This window comes from Phycodurus eques, chromosome 5 (genome assembly GCF_024500275.1).
Source record: "Phycodurus eques isolate BA_2022a chromosome 5, UOR_Pequ_1.1, whole genome shotgun sequence".
NCBI lineage: Eukaryota > Metazoa > Chordata > Actinopteri > Syngnathiformes > Syngnathidae > Phycodurus > Phycodurus eques.
The window spans coordinates 25,316,766-25,334,902 of record NC_084529.1 but is presented as its reverse complement, the minus strand read 5'-3'; the positions used below and the strand labels follow the sequence as shown (position 1 = coordinate 25,334,902).

General features: G+C 39.6%; 3 protein-coding genes across 4 annotated transcripts; all 3 read left to right on the top strand.

Annotated features, from left to right (window-relative positions):
- Window positions 1-92: 92 nt before the first annotated feature.
- On the top strand, window positions 93-1,608 carry LOC133402827 (ubiquinol-cytochrome-c reductase complex assembly factor 6). 2 transcript variants are annotated; one of them, XM_061677000.1, is made up of 3 exons: window positions 93-408; window positions 552-701; window positions 894-1,606. In XM_061677000.1, exons 2-3 carry the CDS (start codon window positions 594-596, stop codon window positions 1,005-1,007), a joined length of 222 nt encoding a protein of 73 aa, XP_061532984.1. In that variant the 5' UTR covers window positions 93-408; window positions 552-593; the 3' UTR covers window positions 1,008-1,606. The 2 variants fall into 2 exon arrangements, with proteins under 2 accessions (XP_061532984.1, XP_061532986.1); XM_061677002.1 differs by having other exon boundaries at window positions 93-701; window positions 894-1,608.
- Window positions 1,609-1,932: 324 nt separating this feature from the next.
- si:dkey-42p14.3 (EF-hand calcium-binding domain-containing protein 10) lies at window positions 1,933-3,884 on the top strand. The gene is made up of 4 exons (XM_061677322.1): window positions 1,933-2,117; window positions 3,079-3,243; window positions 3,339-3,429; window positions 3,509-3,884. Exons 1-4 carry the CDS (start codon window positions 2,003-2,005, stop codon window positions 3,552-3,554), a joined length of 417 nt encoding a protein of 138 aa, XP_061533306.1. The 5' UTR covers window positions 1,933-2,002; the 3' UTR covers window positions 3,555-3,884.
- A 297-nt stretch (window positions 3,885-4,181) lies between these two features.
- Window positions 4,182-17,413, top strand: samm50 (SAMM50 sorting and assembly machinery component). The gene is made up of 15 exons (XM_061678298.1): window positions 4,182-4,321; window positions 6,175-6,285; window positions 6,367-6,468; window positions 6,558-6,645; window positions 9,164-9,270; window positions 9,347-9,477; window positions 12,006-12,093; window positions 12,174-12,302; window positions 13,045-13,116; window positions 13,208-13,294; window positions 13,487-13,557; window positions 14,734-14,801; window positions 14,888-15,034; window positions 16,107-16,248; window positions 17,247-17,413. The coding sequence occupies exons 1-15, from the start codon at window positions 4,301-4,303 to the stop codon at window positions 17,290-17,292; spliced, it is 1,410 nt and encodes a 469-aa protein (XP_061534282.1). The 5' UTR covers window positions 4,182-4,300; the 3' UTR covers window positions 17,293-17,413.
- Window positions 17,414-18,137: the final 724 nt, after the last annotated feature.

Sequence of the window (18,137 nt, the reverse complement as noted above, 5' to 3'; positions counted from 1 at the left end):
CAGCAGTATTTATAAATACAAACAGAGTGGGTGATTATACTTATAGTTACGATCTACTAGCGCCGTAGTGTGACCTCTTCGCCGAAGAAGAAGTCAATCAAAGAGGTCAAATTTGGGTTCACCTCTGCGTAGGAAATGGTCTGCCCAATTTAGCCTGGCTCGGGAATATGAAAGACTAACGTTTAAAAACGCAAACTCACGGCGTTGTATTTACATTTGATCATATTTTGAGCTACGGTAAACTTTGACGTTGCGTTCGCAGTATTTTAAAATTAAAACAGAGTGGGTCGTCCGGGTGACGATTTACTGGCTACATAAGGTGACCTGTTCGTGTCCCAAATGACCGGTGCTTGGGAATTAGTTTTAAACTATGTGTTTACGTGTGTATTGGTGGAATAATCCGACAAGGTACGTATTTAAAGTATACAATTTGGAGCGGTTACTCTGTTAGGGGCCTCTGTCCTAAAACGAGTGTTGCGGCCAGATAGCTTTTCAGCTCAGCCATGTGCAGTGTTGGCATTTATGACATGTTTGTTTGTTTTCGTTCACAGTCTCCAGGTGCATATGTTGTTCCACGCTGAAGTTTTGCAAAAATGCCTGCTGGGGTGTCGTGGACTCGCTACCTGAGGATGTACGGAGCCAGCATATTAGCGATGTTTGCAGGGGCACAGGCGGTCCACCAGTACTACTTACCTGATCTGGTGAGAGGGCTAAATAAAAGGAGACGTATTATTAATTGTTTCCACGGTTTAAACGGTTCCCAGTTTTCTGTAAAATACTTTTGTCAAAATACCCCAAGGATAAAGACTTGTAGCATACTTCACAGGTCATATGTCTTGTCTTGATGAAATCAGGCAGTTCTGAAAATGTGTATATTGTTCCTCCTCCATCAGAGTATACCAGAGGTCCCTCCAAACCCTGGCGAGCTTCAGACAGAATTATTTGGCTTCAAACTCGGAGAAGCAGCCGCACAGCAGCAGACGGAAGCAACACCAAAGCTGGACTAATATGGAAATAATATATCTTGGAAATATCCTCAGCTCAGTGGACTCTTATGGCATATAGAAGTCATTGGCTGCAACATGCTCTGAGGAAAACAACACAGTTGGGACATGAAATTGACTTTTCAGTGTTTGTTTTCAATGAAACAAAGCCTGTCAAAATGTCAGAAACAGCCTACAAGAACAGCTGAACTTGGTATTAATCAGAGGCACTTTAAATGGGGGCAGGTGTGTTTGACTCCCATTTCACATGAGTATGAATGTGATTTGTTAATTTTGAGGACAGATGCATCACCTAGCTGATTTTTAAATATGTAATTACTTTGCGTATCTTTACCTACTCTAATGGATTGGTTTTAGGGTGTCAAATAAAGGTGAGGAATGTCAATGGCCCTTGTGTCCTTCCATTTCTGGAGGAAAACATTTGGACACCCCTGCTGCAAAAGTAACTTTAAAGGCAAACACAGCGTTTTAGAATTTTTGACTGTCACACAAGTGTCAAAAGAACACTGTTAGTAAGATGTAAATATAAGTGGCAAAGAATGACAGGTAAAGAAGGCTTAACGCAAAGGCGATTTGCGACGCAGATATGCCCCACCACGCAGTTCACATGCAAGTGTAAGAGGTTGACATGATGGATGACTTTAGAAGCGTATTTTCCCCGAAAAAGATTCCTGGGGACGTTCGACTTCTACAGCTCCATTGTATTGAATCAAAATCATGATTTCAAAAAGGTGCGGCACATCTGCCTCAAATTTCTAAGGTTTAAGGTTCCAATCTCACGGATGGATGTTCAAAATGTAAGAAAATCAAAAATACAGAAGTATTTATTTTGTTCGAGTTTGTCCAACATTTCTTTATGATCAGAAGAAACCTTTTTCATTGTTGTTTTGACTTCTTTGCAAAAGTATATATGGGCAATAAAGGAACAGAGCCCAACCCCCTTTTTTTTTTTAAAGTGAGGCGATGTCGTATCTTAGCAACCGACATCAACAAAAAAGATGGAAGTCAAAATAACGACCGAGCGAGAGAAAGAAGCCGCCGCTTACCTGGAAAAACACAAAATCTTCGACCTGATGAAAAACCTCACCAGCATGCTCTTCTTTTATAGACCCGGTTAGGCTTTTGTGTGTGTGTGTGTGTGTATTACAAGGAACTGTTTTGGGGAGCTTTTTCTTTTGTTGCGGTAAAACGTAGCCGCTTGTTAGCATGTTCGCTAGCAAGTGCCGCCAATTGTTTATTTCTGGTCCAATATAAGCCGTTCTGAGTCATATATAGACTATTTTGATTAAGTCTGAACTGTTTAGTCATAGTTTAGGACATTTAGTTTCATTGACTTTTCTATGTTCGCAGAACGTATAAAGGCCTATATTAAATGTACAACATAAGTATGAAGTTTTATTTATTTATATAAATGTAAATGTTTTTCCTCTTGGTGTCCCGCTTTTCATAATATAAATTATATGATTTTAAATACCATTATTTTAAATCAGTAGTTTAGTGCATTGCTTCCCAACCTTTAGTGCGCCAATGCACATACTTTACGTGACAAAAATCACACGGCACAAAACTAAAATGTTACAAAAGGTATATATATGAATTATAATACTTAATAATATACATATTAGCAGTGATGATCTCGTCTTAGTTTAGTGTGAAGTTTGCGTGTGTTTCGTTGAATACAAAGTTATTATTCTGATGTATAATACGGCACAGCTGGGTGAAGGAGCATTTCATTGTTCTGCCTGTCACTATACATCGCTGGCGTCGATAGATGAATACAGATACATAAATAATACTTTTCGGACCAGCAAAGTTCCATTGGATAATTTCCGACTCAGTGGTCGGGAATCACTGCTCAACCTTTTTCTAGTTTTTAAAAAAAATGGATTCTCATAACTTGTTTTTGATTTATTCTCTGATTCAATTGATCCTTTTAGTAAACCTCACATATCAATCGATATTTATATATATTTTTTTACTTTAGTTCTTAAATGTTTTATCCATGAGTCTGTCTTTGTTTTTCTTTTAAATTGTCCTGCATCTTAACTGTAACTAACTTGTCTTTTTCATTCAGATGATCCGAAAGAGTTTCTCATCGAAAAACTGGAACAGCTAAAACAAGCTCGAGATCGTGGCCAAAAAGCGCCCAGTCTGCTCAGCCATTCCAATCTGGACGCAGCCTTTGGAATAGTGGACCCAGCCAATGAAAGATATGTCACATTTGGACAATACAAACAGGGTGAGTGGGCGTCACATCTCTTGACAAAAAAAAAAAAAAAAAAAGTATTTTTCCATTCTGTTATGATAAATGAGCCTTTTTTTTCCCCACCACAGCGCTCATCTCATTGGGCATGAAAGACATCAACGAGTGTCCTGACGGTGTAAACGATGACAAAATATCCTATGATACTTTCATAACAGAAGGGTAAGAGAGGGTGTTAGAATATTTTATTTTCAAATTCAACATGTTAACAATACAATCTCTTGTTCTCTTATTGTTGTAGGATGGTAAGCCTGGAGAAATGCTCAGCGACATACAAACAACCTTAAACTTGAATGTTTACTGATACTATGTCCATAATATTTTATGTGCAACTTTATGTTGTCATCCAAAGTAGGCATTTTGGAGTGATGTGCTTTTTAAATGTAGTTATATTTGTATTGTTATGAATTTTTGTAATGGGGTTCCATTTTCTGGTTTGAAACAGACTGATAAGACTTTATAACATCTGCTCGAGATGCAATTTTTGTCGCAGAAAGAAGATGGATTATACAGAATATAAATGTGTACACTAGTACAATGGGATGATTTACAGTATATTTATGGAATTGCGGTATGTATCAACACTCGTGCAAATAAATACATTCTGATTTATTTTACCACAGTGATTCATATTTATCATTAAAACAAAGGCATTTATTTTTTAAACACATTAGGGATAAAAAGAAACATTTGCTTTTTTGTATATTTACAGCATTTTATTTATTTATTTCTTGATTATATATTATTATTATAAATGCATTTTATTTAGTTTTTTATATTTATTGTATTATATTTTTGATATTTATTTTGCAATATATTTGTAATTTCACTTTTGGTGGTTTTTTTTGTTTTCCCACGACCAATGGCCGCCTGCCGGTGGGCGTGGCCAAGCCGAGTTCCGGAAGTGACATGGCCGCCTCCTTGGTCGAAGCTTGCATTTCTGCTGTCTCCGCTTAGTCTTGGGTGTTTGCTTTGTGCGGTTTTTACTGTGTGTCCGCGCTTTTCACCGGGTCGCAGTCGCGTGGAGATCAGCATGGGCACCGTCCACGCCAGGGTAAGAAAAAGCGACAGGAACGTGTTGCTTTCGCCGTTTGACCTCTCAGCGTGTGCGGCTGCTAAGGAGAAAAGAAAGGCCCGGGGTGACAGCGTCCACCCTTCACAACGACGCATTGGTGGTGGCCAGAACTCCGCATTTATTATCGAACCAACTATGCATACACATATATATATATATGTATATGTATATTTTAAACCACCTTTATCGCATTCTCTCCGTTGTGCATTTTATACATTAATCCCACAATGCTGACATTTCTGCTTTGCTTGTCAGCTTGCTGTCTTCATGACACTGTGATTCCTTTTACTGTTCATCACATTTTTGGGGGATCTGGGAATGGAAAAAACTGACATAACGCGGGTGTACTGTACAGTACAATCACTGGACACTTTATGAGGTACCCCCGCATTGTGCAATGAGATGTGATAATACTGCGTGAAAAATAATTCTCAGTTCAGTCATTTAACACTTTGTTACTGGCATTTTAGTTGCGTAAAGAACATGCTATTTTGCACACACCCAAAACATATTTTTAGAATTATTCTCCCCATTATTTGTCCTTCTATAACTTGAACATTTGTCAAACTATTCAACGTCTAAATATTCAGCTACGGAACTATTTAGCACAGTGGTTCCAAAAAATACAGTATTTAGTTCCCAAAGTACCACCAAAATGGCCATCATTAAAATAGTTTTAAAATAGTTAGGCTGAGGTTTTAGTTCTGAAAAGCACATTTACTCTACTTACGTTAAGTATAACCGAACTGTACTTAAAAAAATACTGTACTTTAAGTAAAAAATTTACATGAAAGGTAAAAGAAAAAAAGGATTGTTGGATTTACAAAAAAAGTTTAAATAAGCTGTTGCATAGCTACAAGCTTCATTCTAATATGTCTGATTGTATTTCATGTTTAAATGTTGTACACACCACTGATTTATTTATTTTGGGGGGGGGGGGGGGGGCACTTTTTTGGGTTTGAAAAAAAGTAGTTTTTCTCAGTGCAATTATAATGTGCGTCAGTTATCCGCGGATTTCTGCTATTCGCAGTCTGGCCGGTCCCTGTCCTCTGGACCACATTTTCCATTACAAAATGAACTGATATTTACTTCCACATTTCTTGACCGATTGAAACCGTTCCAACTTCAACTTCACATTTCAACAGTTTAGTTAATTCCACAGCATTTAATCTCAGTGTCCGCCTTTCATCACTCATACGCAATATCTACAGCAGTGGTTTCCAAAAGTGTGGTATTAGTACCACTAGTGGTTTACGTGGTCTTTCTCGTGGTACACGAAAGATTCACTGAATTAAAAACAAATAAAAATGTACATTTAAAACATGCAATTCCATCAATACCATTCAATTAGAATAAAGCCTGTCGCAATGCATACAGCCAGTTTGAACTTTTTTTACTCCATTAGAATACACTTTTAACTTTCCATGTACAGTACATTTTCCTTCAGTGCATTTCGTTGTATTTAACGTTTAAGTACAGTACAATACATTTGCATTTAATCTTAAAGAACTGTTTTTAAACATTCAAGTACAATTTTATTAAACCTTTATGTACAATACATTTTGAATCATTAAATAAGGACAGTTTTTTTCTTTCCCTATATTTAAGAGCAGTGTTAATGTCCAAAGTTACTGCGCATAATGTCACAGTGGCTTACAATAATAAATATACTACTTAAGATTAAAACCAATGCATCGTTTTTTATGTACACTTGGGCCTTCAACTGTTGGTCATTATGGTGGTACTTGGTGTAAAAAGTTTGAGAACCAGTGCTCTAAAACAAACAGTGTGTCTCTAATGGTTGTTTGTCTTTGTATAATGTGGTGTTGCAGAGCCTGGAACCTCTGCCCATGCAGGGTCCTGAGCTGGGAGTTCACGCTGACGACATTGAGCCTCCTGAAATTGAGCAGGAACCCAAGCAGGAAATTCTGGAAAACAAGGATGTAAGGTCCATGTAGTTTCCTGGCACGTTACAAGATTTCTTTGTGAAATTCTTTTTGCTCATGTTTCTTTAATATCCAAAGGTGATAGTCCAAAGGGTGCACATCGATGGACTCGGGAGGACCAAGGAGGACCTGCTGTCTTATGAAATCTCAGATGTTTTCCGCGCAAGGAATTTAATCGATGTATGTACTGTAAATTATACACCACAAAGTGAAACTCTGGGCCCATGACTGATTCCACGCTGCTCCTCGCTGTGTTGTTGTTGTTACAGGTGATGAAACGATCTCACGAAGCCAGGCAGAAGCTGCTCCGTCTCGGAATCTTCCGTAAAGTCGAAGTTGTTATTGACACCTCCAGAGGTACATCAACCATAATAGAGATATTATACACAACTCAAAAAACGTTATGGATACTCAGCTTTTAGATGAAAAATTATGGATGAAAGTAAAACGCTCTATAACCTTCCAGGTAAATATAATTTGTCCTTCTATAAACTTTTGAATGCACAGGCCAACTGTTCAATGTTAATTACCTTCATTTAAGGATTGCTTGAGGTATGTTCGCGTACTTTTAATACGATACTGCTGGCAAGCAGGCAAGAAAATGTTCTGTAGCCTGGCAAGCTAGTACTAGCACTAACGGTTGTGTGTAAACATCCCAGCGTTATGTCAAATCGTGCCTAAAGTTTTGGTGCTTGTTAAGTACAACCCCAATTCCAATGAAGTTGGGACATTGTGTTAAACATAAATACAAACAGAATGCAATGATTTGCAAATAATGTTCAACCTATATTTCAATAAATACAATACAAAGACAAGATATTTAATGTTAAAACTGATAAACTTTATTGTTTTTAGCAAATAATCATTAACTTAGAATTTTATGGCTGCAACACGTTCCAAAAAAGCTGGGACAGGTGGCAAAAAAGACAGCGAAAGTTGACTGTTTGGAACATCCTGCAGGTGAACAGGCTAATTGGGAACAGGTGGGTGCCATGATTGGATATAAAAGGAGCTTCCGTGAATTGCTCAGTCATTCACAAGCAAAGATGGGGCAAGGTTCACCTCTTTGTGAACAAGTGCATGAGAAAATAGTCGAACAGTTTAAGGACAATGTTCCTCCACGTACAATTGGAAGGAATTTAGGGATTTCATCATCTACGGTCCATAATATCATCAAACGGTTCAGAGAATCTGGAGAGCCCGTGACCTTCGATGCCTCAGGCGGCACTGCATCAAAAACCAACATCACCGTGTAAGGATATCACCACATGGGCTCAGGAACACTTCAGAAAACCAATTTCAGTAAATACAGTTTGGCGCTACATCCGTAAGTGCAACTTGAAACTCTACTATGCAAAGCAAAAGCCATTTATCAACAACACCCAGAAACGCCACCGGCTTCTCTGTGATACCAGCATCTGTGATGGTATGGGGCTGTGTTAGTGCCAATGGAATGGGTAACTTACACATCTGTGAATGCACCGTTAATGCTGAAAGGTACATACAGGTTTTGGAGAAACATATGCTGCCATCCAAGCAACGTCTTTTTCATGGACGCCCCTGCTTATTTCAGCAAGACAATGCCAAACTACACTCTGCACGTGTTACAACAGTGTGGCTTCGTAGTAATAGAGTGCAGGTACGAGACTGGCCTGCCTGCAGTCCAGACCTGTATCCCGTTGAAAATGTGTGGCGCATTATGAAGCGTAAAATACGACAACGGAGACCCCGGACTGTTGAACAGCTGAAGAACATCGAGAAAGCATGGGAAAGAATTCCACCTACAAAGCTTCAACAATTAGTGTCCTCAGTTCCCAAACGTTTATTGAATGTTGTTAAAAGAAAAGGTGATGTAACACAGTGGTAAACATGACCGTGTCCCAGCTTTTTTGGAACGTGTTGGAGCCATAAAATTCCAAGTTAACGATTATTTGCTAAAAACAATGAAGTTGATCAGTTTGAACATTAAATATCTTGTCTTTGTAGTGTATTCAATGAAATGTAGGTTGAACATGATTTGCAAATCATTGTATTCTGTTTCTATTTATGTTTAACATAATGTCCCAACTTCATTGGAATTGGGGTTGTAATTTAATTACAATAAAGTAATTCAATGATAGTAAGTTGTCTCCCATTATTTCCGTCATGTAATGTTGGTTTGACCTGACTGATTAGAATACATGACCTGACTAGAGCAGTAATTTCCAAACTTTATGGAGCGAAGGCACATATTTTGCAATTGGAAAATCTCACGGCACACCAACAAACAAAAATGCCACCAAAAGTAGATACACAGTAATTACTGTATGTACTTCCTGACATCTAATAGAAGAGCATTTATTTGTTCTGTCTGTCACTAGCCCTCACTTGCATAAATAGAGGAACAAAGATACATTATTTCTTGTAAATGAATAATTTTCTGAGCAGTTAAGTAAAATGTTATAATTTCCCACGGCACACCTGAAGATTGCTCATAGCAGACTAATGTGCCACGGCACACTGGTTTGGAATCACTGGACTTGAGAATGAATACCTTTGAAGGTACCCAGTATACAGTACACAACGATATATACAGGAAATTAAGTCATTTAAATAGACACATTGCTCTATCTTGTGATCGGTTATCATTTTTTTAAAACTCACTGATGGTGATCGGCCCCGAAACTCCTGATCGTGTAAAGCCTAAAAATAATAATAAATAAATAAATAAATATGATTTTAATTGATCTTAAAAGGAGTTTCAGTCTGGCCTTATTTACTTTTACTCTGTACAGCAGTTGAATTATTACTTCAATTTTTTTTCCAGAGCCATTTTGCCACAATTACCTTTACATCGTGTGTGAGTAGTTTTGCCATCTCTTACTGTATATTTAAGGTGATGACGCTCTTCCCAACGGCCTCGACGTGACATTCGAGGTCATTGAGCTGAGACGGATGACAGGCAGTTACAACACTATGGTCGGGAACAATGAAGGAAGCATGGTGAGTGCTCAAATTGATGGACAGTTCCATTTTAGTTGTCGCTACTAAACGATGGTACAATAATGTTTCACGGCAGGTGCTGGGAATGAAGTTGCCCAATGTTTTTGGCCGGGCCGAGAAGGTAACCTTTCAATTCTCGTACGGCACCAAAGAGACTTCCTATGGCCTTTCCTTTTTCAAACCTCAAGTAGGGAACTTTGAACGCAAGTAAGAGTCAGAAATTTTGATGACCTCTCACAGTTCTTTTTCTAGTCGTGCGTACACAATTAGGAGTGTAACAGTACATGTATTTGTGTTTGGATATTTTGCTATGGGACATTTTCTCACTGCCCAGCGCTCGATATACTTTTAGTATATATACTGAAATAATGAGGATCTTTTCTTAATTTTCTCCCAAATTTACTTGCTCAGTGCAAATCTGGGCCTGTTTAGTTGAACACAAAGCTGTTATTCTGTTATATGTGTGGCAAACCTGGATACACACGTTAATTATACCTTCTGCCATTCTCCCTTTCCCAATATGTTGCTGGCATAGATAGATGACAAACATTATTACAACCCCAATTCCACTGAAGTTGGGACATTGTGTTAAACATAAATAGAAACAGAATACAATGATTTGCAAATCATGTTCAACCTATATTTAATTGAATACACTACAAATACAATATATTTAAAGTTCAAACTGATAAACTTTATTGTTTTTAGCAAATAATCATGACACATGTCAATGCTAGAGATACAATTTTATCAATATGTTAAACTCACGGTGGCCGACTGGTCAGAGTTCTGAGGAGCAGGGTTCAATCCCCGGCCCCACCTCTGTGGAGTTTGCATGTTCTCCCCGTGCCTGCGTGGGTTTTCTCCGGGCACTCCGGTTTCCTCCCACATCCCAAAAACATGCATAGTAGGTTAATTGACAACTCTAAATTGCCCGTAGGTGTGAATGTGAGTGTGAACGGTTGTTTGTTTGTATGTGCCCTGCGATTGGCTGACAACCAGTTTAGGGTGTACCCCGCCTCCTTGCCCGATGATAGCTGGGATAGGCTCCAGCACGCCCGCGACCCTAATGAGGAGAAGCGGCTCAGAAAATGGATGGATGTTAAACTCATTTGAAACGGCATAATGGAAATGGGAATATCAGTGTAACTTCCAACAACATATAAATTGCCTCTCCTAGGTGCTCTAGATCAAGATGAAGCAAAATCAAATGCTGTTGGTGTTTTTATAGTAATTAATTTATTGATTAATTAATTGTTTTTACAGTAATTAATCCTTCCATCCATTTATCTTATCCCTCGAGACGTGGGTGAAGTTCTGCCTGAGGTGCGAGTTGAAACTCCTTCTGACGGGATTCTGCCAGACGTTCCCAGCAGACCCTCACAATACGTTTGGGCCTGCTACGTCGGACAGGCATCTTCCCCCACCATCGGAGCCAACTCACCACCAGGTGGTTATCAGTTGACTGCTCCGCCTCTCTCTTCACCCGAGTGTCCCAAGACATGCGGCTGCAAGTCCGATGACACGACCACAAAGTCTATCATTGAACGGCGATCTAGGGTGTCGTGTGGCCAAGTGTACGTGTGGACACCCTTATGCTTGAACATGGTGTTCGTTATGGACAATCCGTGGTGAACACAGAAGTCCAATAACAGAACACCACTCAGGTTCACGCCACTCCAGGTCTCACTGTCATTGCCCACGTGAGCATTGAAGTCCCCCAGCAGTACGATGGAGTCCCCAGCAGGAGCACTCTCCAGCACCCCCTTCAAGGACTCCAAAAAGGGGGGCTACTCTGAACTGCTGTCAGTCAGGACCCGTACCCCCACCCGAAGGCAGAGGGAGGCTACCCTCTCGTCCACTGGGGTGAACCCCAATGTAAAGGCGCCGAGGTGGGGGGGCAATAAGTATACCCACACCTGCTCGGCGCCTCTCACCATGGGCAACTCCAGAGTGGAAGAGAGTCCAACCCCTCTCGAGAGGACTGGTACCAGAGACCAAGCTGTGTGTGGTGGAGAGCCTCGACCTCGCACACCAGCTCGGGTTCCTTCCCTGCCAGAGAGGTGACTTTCCACGTCAGTAGAGCCAGCTTGGGTTTTCTCCGGGTACTCCGGTTTCCTCCCACAGCCCAAAAACATGCATGGTAGGTTGATTGAAGACTCTAAATTGCCCATAGCTGTGAATGTGAGTGCGAATGGTTGTTTGTTTCTATGTCCCTTGTGATTGGTTGGCAAGCAGTTCAGGGTGTACCCCGCCACCTGCCCGATGATAGCTGGGATAGGCTCCAGCACGCCCGCGAGGAGAAGCCGAACTGAATAATATTTAAGTACGTTTGTATTTTTTGAGGTGGTACTTGGTAGTTTGAGAACCATTGCTGTAAATTGTCCATGTGTGTGAAAATGCGAGTGTGAATGCTTGTTTGTCTGTATGTGCCTTGCGATTGGCTGACAACCAGTCCAGGGTGTACTCTACCTCTCGCACAAAGTGGGATAGACAACCACTCACCCATGACCTTCATGAGCCCAAGCTATAGAAAATGGATGGATTACTGCAAATTCTCACACTTTTTGCCATACTATGTCTTATTAATGGTGATAATTAGACGACGCTTACATCAGGATTCTCCAATTGATATACACTACAGCTGTTATTTTTCTGTTTTATTGGCTGTGGAATAGGAGAAGAATTTTGTGCCATGAAGTGACTTTCCAGCTCTTTGTTTTTCCACTGTTCAGCATCACACTCAACGCCTACAAAGTAACCGGTCAGTTTCCCTGGAGTTCGCTGAGGGAGACGGATCGAGGCGTCTCCGCCGAGCTGAACGTAAATGAGCGCAAACATTAGTGTGATAGTCATTCTCATTGTGAAAATCATTTTACTGTGTGCTGTCCGTTCACGCTCAGTTCCCTGTGTGGAAGACCAACCAAACCTTGAAATGGGAAGGCGTGTGGAGAGATTTGGGATGTCTGGCTCGCACCGCCTCCTTTGCTGTCCGAAAAGAGAGTGGACATTCTCTCAAGTCGTCACTTGCGGTATTTTGTCCTTGAGTCCGTGTTAACACCTGACACCGTTGTTGTCTTAAACAAACAAGGAATGCACAGTCGTAAACAACCACAAGGTGTTGTACCATAAACTTTGTTCAACAAAATAATTGTATTCCAATAATAAGCTCAAGAACTGAAGTTATTTCAGTTGTTAAAATTAAAAAAGCGAAACTCACATTCTTTTATACTACACATAGAGTTCATGATTTTATTTTTTTATGATTTTGATGAGTATAGCTAACAGCTAACCCAAAAACATTGCCATCTCAAGAGATTAGAATACAATATTACATACATAATTTATTAAATCAATGATCTATAAACTTTTAAAACAAATATGTAGCCGCTGCTGAAAGCTTAATATCCAAAAGAATGTTGAATGGGAAGTTTACATGTTAAATTTCACTTGCTTGTAAATATGGAATTTGGATCAGATCTTGATGGAACTTCCATTTACTGCTTTTGACCCTGATCACACACGCATACACAAAGCATTTCTTTTCATTTTTTTCACAGATTTTAAGAGTTTGACCTACTTTTGACGTTGATAATCATTTTAATGCCGCCGTAAGTGTCACTTCTCCCCAAAATGTAATGGAAATCCATGCGTCTGTGTCAAAACTAAAGTTGCACAAACAAACAAATTAACACTTCCACTCTAATGATGACATAACCTCCTTGGTGGCGGTAATACCCCCGCAAGGTTGATGACGTGGTTCTTTGCCCCCAGCACGCCATGGTCATTGACACCAGAAACTCCTCCATCCTGCCCAGGAAAGGCGGCCTGTTGAAAATCCATCAGGTCGGTTGCCGACTACTTCATCAGGCATGACTCTAGAAGTACATCAAGGAATTAATTCATGGAATATTTTGTGTTCTAATGTGATGTGCAGGAGCTCGCCGGTTACACGGGTGGAGATGCCAGTTTCCTGAAGGAGGACTTTGAGATCCAGCTCAATAAAAGCCTCTTCTGGGACTCTGTGAGTATTACTCGTTTTTATTATTTTTGCTGTTTAAACTGAACAGTAATGCATGAATAAATTGAGTAGTAGGAGCACAGATTATTTGGTAAAATAGTGTTTTAACGCAGGATATCCTGTAAAAATATCAATTGATCACAGTTTTTATTAATATTTTCTTTACCAATACCTCAGATTTTTTTTTTCTTCTAGGTTCTGTCTGCCTCCTTGTGGGGCGGTTTGCTGCTGCCTATTGGTGACAAGCCAACAAGCATAGCAGACAGGTACCTACTTACCTATTTTCTTTTTCTATCTAAAATAATTGGAAACCTTTGCACTCCCTTTTTCATGGGGAATCGTCAACATGACCATCAAACTATGACACCATGCTACGCCCAGGATAGATAGAAACTTCAAAAAGCAGGGGCGCGCGCACGCGCACACACACACACACACACACAAAAATAAATTAGTTAATTAACTTATTAATTAATTATTTATAGCGCTTCTGTCGAAGATACCTGATAGTTGGGGCTAATTTGGGCAAATCCCTGAGCAGGAAGGCCAAATAGCTATTCAATTTCATCATAGGGTCCTTGAGACTTTTTACTGCATGGTTACGATAGAGATGTCAACCGAATTTACGGTTGATTGGGGGAACTGGCGATGGGCTAATTTTTTCCAACTTTCCAGTTTGTGCTACTTTGGGGGGAATAGTGTTCAGGACCCCTAAATTACATATAGTACGTTTTCACCAGGATTGCATAAAAAAAAAAAAAAAAAAAAAAAGTGTTTTCAAGTGTGTTGAGAAAAAAGGTGACTCATTCATCCAAAGAATTTAAATAAACAGTGATTCCATGAGGGGCTTCACCTGTTCCTCAGGCCCTAATAAAACCTCAGATGAACAGTTAAAGTAGAGTCACTGTCGCCGATGCTTTTTTCAGCCGTTTCGTGAAAACCAAGAGAACTCTAAAACATAAAGACAATGACCACACTCACCTGGGAGCTCCTGTCAGCCACAGCTCACGCCCAGACACTCACACGCAGGCTCGCCAACATCACACAGCACCCCACCAGGCCCTACCTCTTAAAGGCACATGGATGTACACTGACATTAGAATGCCTCCAGTTTTTTCGCCTTGCCTCTTAAAGGCACATGCATGTATACTGACATTATAGTATGTACATTATTTTCAATATATTTTATTCTCTGAATTAGTTATTTTTGTGTGTTCAAATCTATTTACAATGTGTGTTTCAGTAAGCTTAATTGTGTTTTAATACATTAATGTGTTTGAAGTCTGTGGGAGGGGTAAAACTGTTTAAAAAAATGTAAATGGTTTCTCTATGTTGTGAATTTTCACCTATTGTGGATGGGTCTGAAATGTCTCTCCCATGATAAACGGGAGTTCACTACAGTCAGACTGTATCGTCATAATTTTCTGTGTCGTGCCCCCCAGGTTCTATCTGGGCGGTCCCACCAGTGTTCGTGGTTTCAGCATGTACAGCATGGGCCCACAGAGTGAAGGTGAGATTGTTGGCTACACTGATGGCTTTGATTCTTAGTTTTGTATATTTTAATTGTAAGTGAATTGTTTTTTGCTGGTATGACAGGCGATTACCTGGGAGGAGAAGCCTACTGGGCAGGAGGCCTTCACCTCTACACTCCGCTGCCCTTCCGGCCAGGCAAGGGAGGCTTCGGTGACCTCTTCCGAACGCATTTCTTCCTCAATGCCGGGAATCTTTGTAACCTCAACTATGGTAGGTTAGCGCCTAAAAAGTACCTCCAAACTCTAACATCCCTGAGCTTCGGATTCAACCACAATATGCCTCGAAAGTAGCACAACAATACAGAATTGTTATCTAAGCATGCACTCCTTCCGTGTTTTTATTTTTCTTGGGCTTTTTGTGGCTTAGAATATACACAGGAAGATGTAGAAGTCAGTGAACTACACTGACTCGCATTTGAAGCAGTAAGACTCTAGCCTCACTGTGTGCGGTGTCGCTTGTTTTCAAATTTATGGTCAACCGGTTTTGTTTTACTGTTTTTTTTTTTTACACTTGTATGACCATCAAGAAGCTAGGAAAGTATAAAAAATAGTTGCATGAGGCACATTTGCAATTTAACTTGCCTTTGCAGTATGCCTTTAAAATAAGTGCTGTTTTTACGCTTTACTGTTAACGCTGGTCAATTTCTTTTTACACTTTTATGACAAATAAGAACCCAAAGAAGTAAAAAAAAACAACATATATCTTCACCTAGACTCTTCTTTATACGAAGCTTTCATCATGAAAGTCAAGACTACGTTTTGCTATTAATGGCATACAGGTATTACTATTAACTTGTTTTTGCACTTACACAAGTTACAATGTTAAAAAAAATGAAACATGAGGTGTATTTGTTGAGCGAATAGCTCTTTTGAATTATGCGTTTGTCATTGGCTTTTTTTTAACATTTTACTATTAACAATGGTTAACTTCTTTTTATACTTGCATAACTAAGAATCACAAAACATTAGACATCCGTGATGCGATTAGTCTTTGCATTACCCTTTTGTCATTAAACATTTGAGCTTATTTTTACACACATATGACCATGAAGAATGCTAATATGTCACTTAAAACATTGCCTATATGGTTAATAAAGGTTGTACCATAGCAACAGTTTCACTCCAGAAGGGATTATTGTTCTATTTCCATTATTTCCTATGGGAAATTTGGTTCTCCAATTCAGAGTTGGACCAGTATTCACGGCAACAAAGAGAAGCATATGAAAGCGAAATAGACCTGTAATGATGATAATGATCAGACGCATTGCGTGTCTTATGTTTAGGGGAGGGCCCTCAAGCGCATTTGAAGAAACTAGCAGAGTGCATCCGCTGGTCGTATGGACTTGGCATTGTGTTGCGTTTGGGCAACATTGCCAGACTGGAGTTGAACTACTGCATTCCCATGGGAGTCCAGAGTGGAGACAGGTAAAGACGATACAATGTGGTTGTACAAGTGTGCACACCCTCTTATAACTGTGATAAATCTGTTCAGAATTAACTAATCACGTTTAAGCTCATGTCAGATGGGAGTCAGCACACACGGGCACCATTTGTCTCTGATTAACCCCACATCAAGTTCTGATGTTCTAGTTGTCTTTTTACCTGACATTTTTTTGTGCTTTCTAGCAGAAGCCTGAAGATTTGGTATGAACACTGACTGCTATTTTGAGCTGTTCATAATTCCTTCCACCTCATCTAAGGCCCCAATATTAGCTGAATAAAAACAGCCAAAGGCAGCTACCACCTCTGTGCTAACATACTTTTTTGAATTATGGCCAAAAATTTCAACCATGGTTTCATTTGACCGAAACACATTTTCCCACGTGCTTTGGAGGATAAATAATGTTTTGAAATTATTAATCTTGGTTTCATTTTTTTAATATCACAAAAAATGGCATTATAACAGGGATGTGGGGACTTTTTGTATCCACTTTAACTCTGTGTGCATTCAATAGAAATCTTTGCACGAAGTCACCACTAATTGAACCCCCATACATAAGTGTCCACTGAGATCCCATTGCATTATCACATGCAGCATTTCATCACAAAGCAACCTTGTCAATTAATTTAGTTGTGTGGGACATGGCATCAACATTTTATTTTTTTTGGTCTGAAACTTTGCCTGGCCTACACCTTATGTCATTGGTGGAGAAACTTGTTGGGGGGTGTTTATGATGTTAATTAGCCCCACTGTTTGGTAACAGTGGGGTGGAAGTGCAGAAGGGCTCGCTCACAGATCTAGGCAGATCACCCCATGCATTTAAATGAAAGTTTCATTTCACACTTGATCTGTGGACAGGCATTCCGAACACAACTATTTGGAAACAAGACAATAAAAAGTATAATTTCCATAATATGTGCCCTCTAATTAAACCAAAATACAGTTTCTTCCAACATATGTTGTTTCCTTTTATGTATTCCAGGATATGTGATGGAGTCCAATTTGGAGCAGGAATACGCTTCCTCTGAAGCCACAAATCTCCGATATATAGGAGCGCCACCGCAATGTTGTTGTTGAAAGGGAAGATTGCTTGTAGTAGATGTTTGTTAGCAACTTATCACTTCAACAATAAACGTGTTTGCACTGAAATAGTGTTGCCCTTTATTCATTAATCCTTGATCAACTCACCTCAAGTTAGTCAAGCCAAGTTAATTTGGATAGTCCTTAATCACAAGAGTCTCAATAGGCTTCACAGACCCACAGTTGACAAAGCTCAATCACATCCCCTGATCCAAACTTCCCAACTGGGCAAGAAAAAAAACTCTAAATCCTATTTGGGGAGAAAAGAAGAAACCTTAAGAAGGGATCACAGATGGGGGGGAAATCACCCTTCCAGGACAACCAGGCTGCAATGGATGTCGCGTGTGCAACATCTATCACATAGCGTGGTGCTGTTCACTGAAACAGCATGAAAGTCCATTTAAATAGATTAGAGGAAGTGCCGCAAAAGTGGTTCTTCCTCAGGACCTTGGAGGGCAAGTGCACATCAGACAAACACCCACTATCCATTTTTAAAAGGTACCTCAAAAACAATTTGTATTCTTTCGCTTTTTTGACAGTTTGAGATTGAGCTTTGCTTTGCGTACTTAAAGTTTATTGTACGTTATTGTATTGTGTTAACTTTATTGTTTTCAAATTACCTTTGTTGATCTATTTTATGTTTGATTTATGTACAGCACTTTGTTTCAGCCACGGTAGTTCTTCAAGTGCTCTACAATTAAAATTGAGATTAATTGAGTTGTACTTTTTAAATTTTACATTCATATCAATAGTTCTACTTTTACCACAGTCTTTTTTTTTTTTTTCAAAAGTA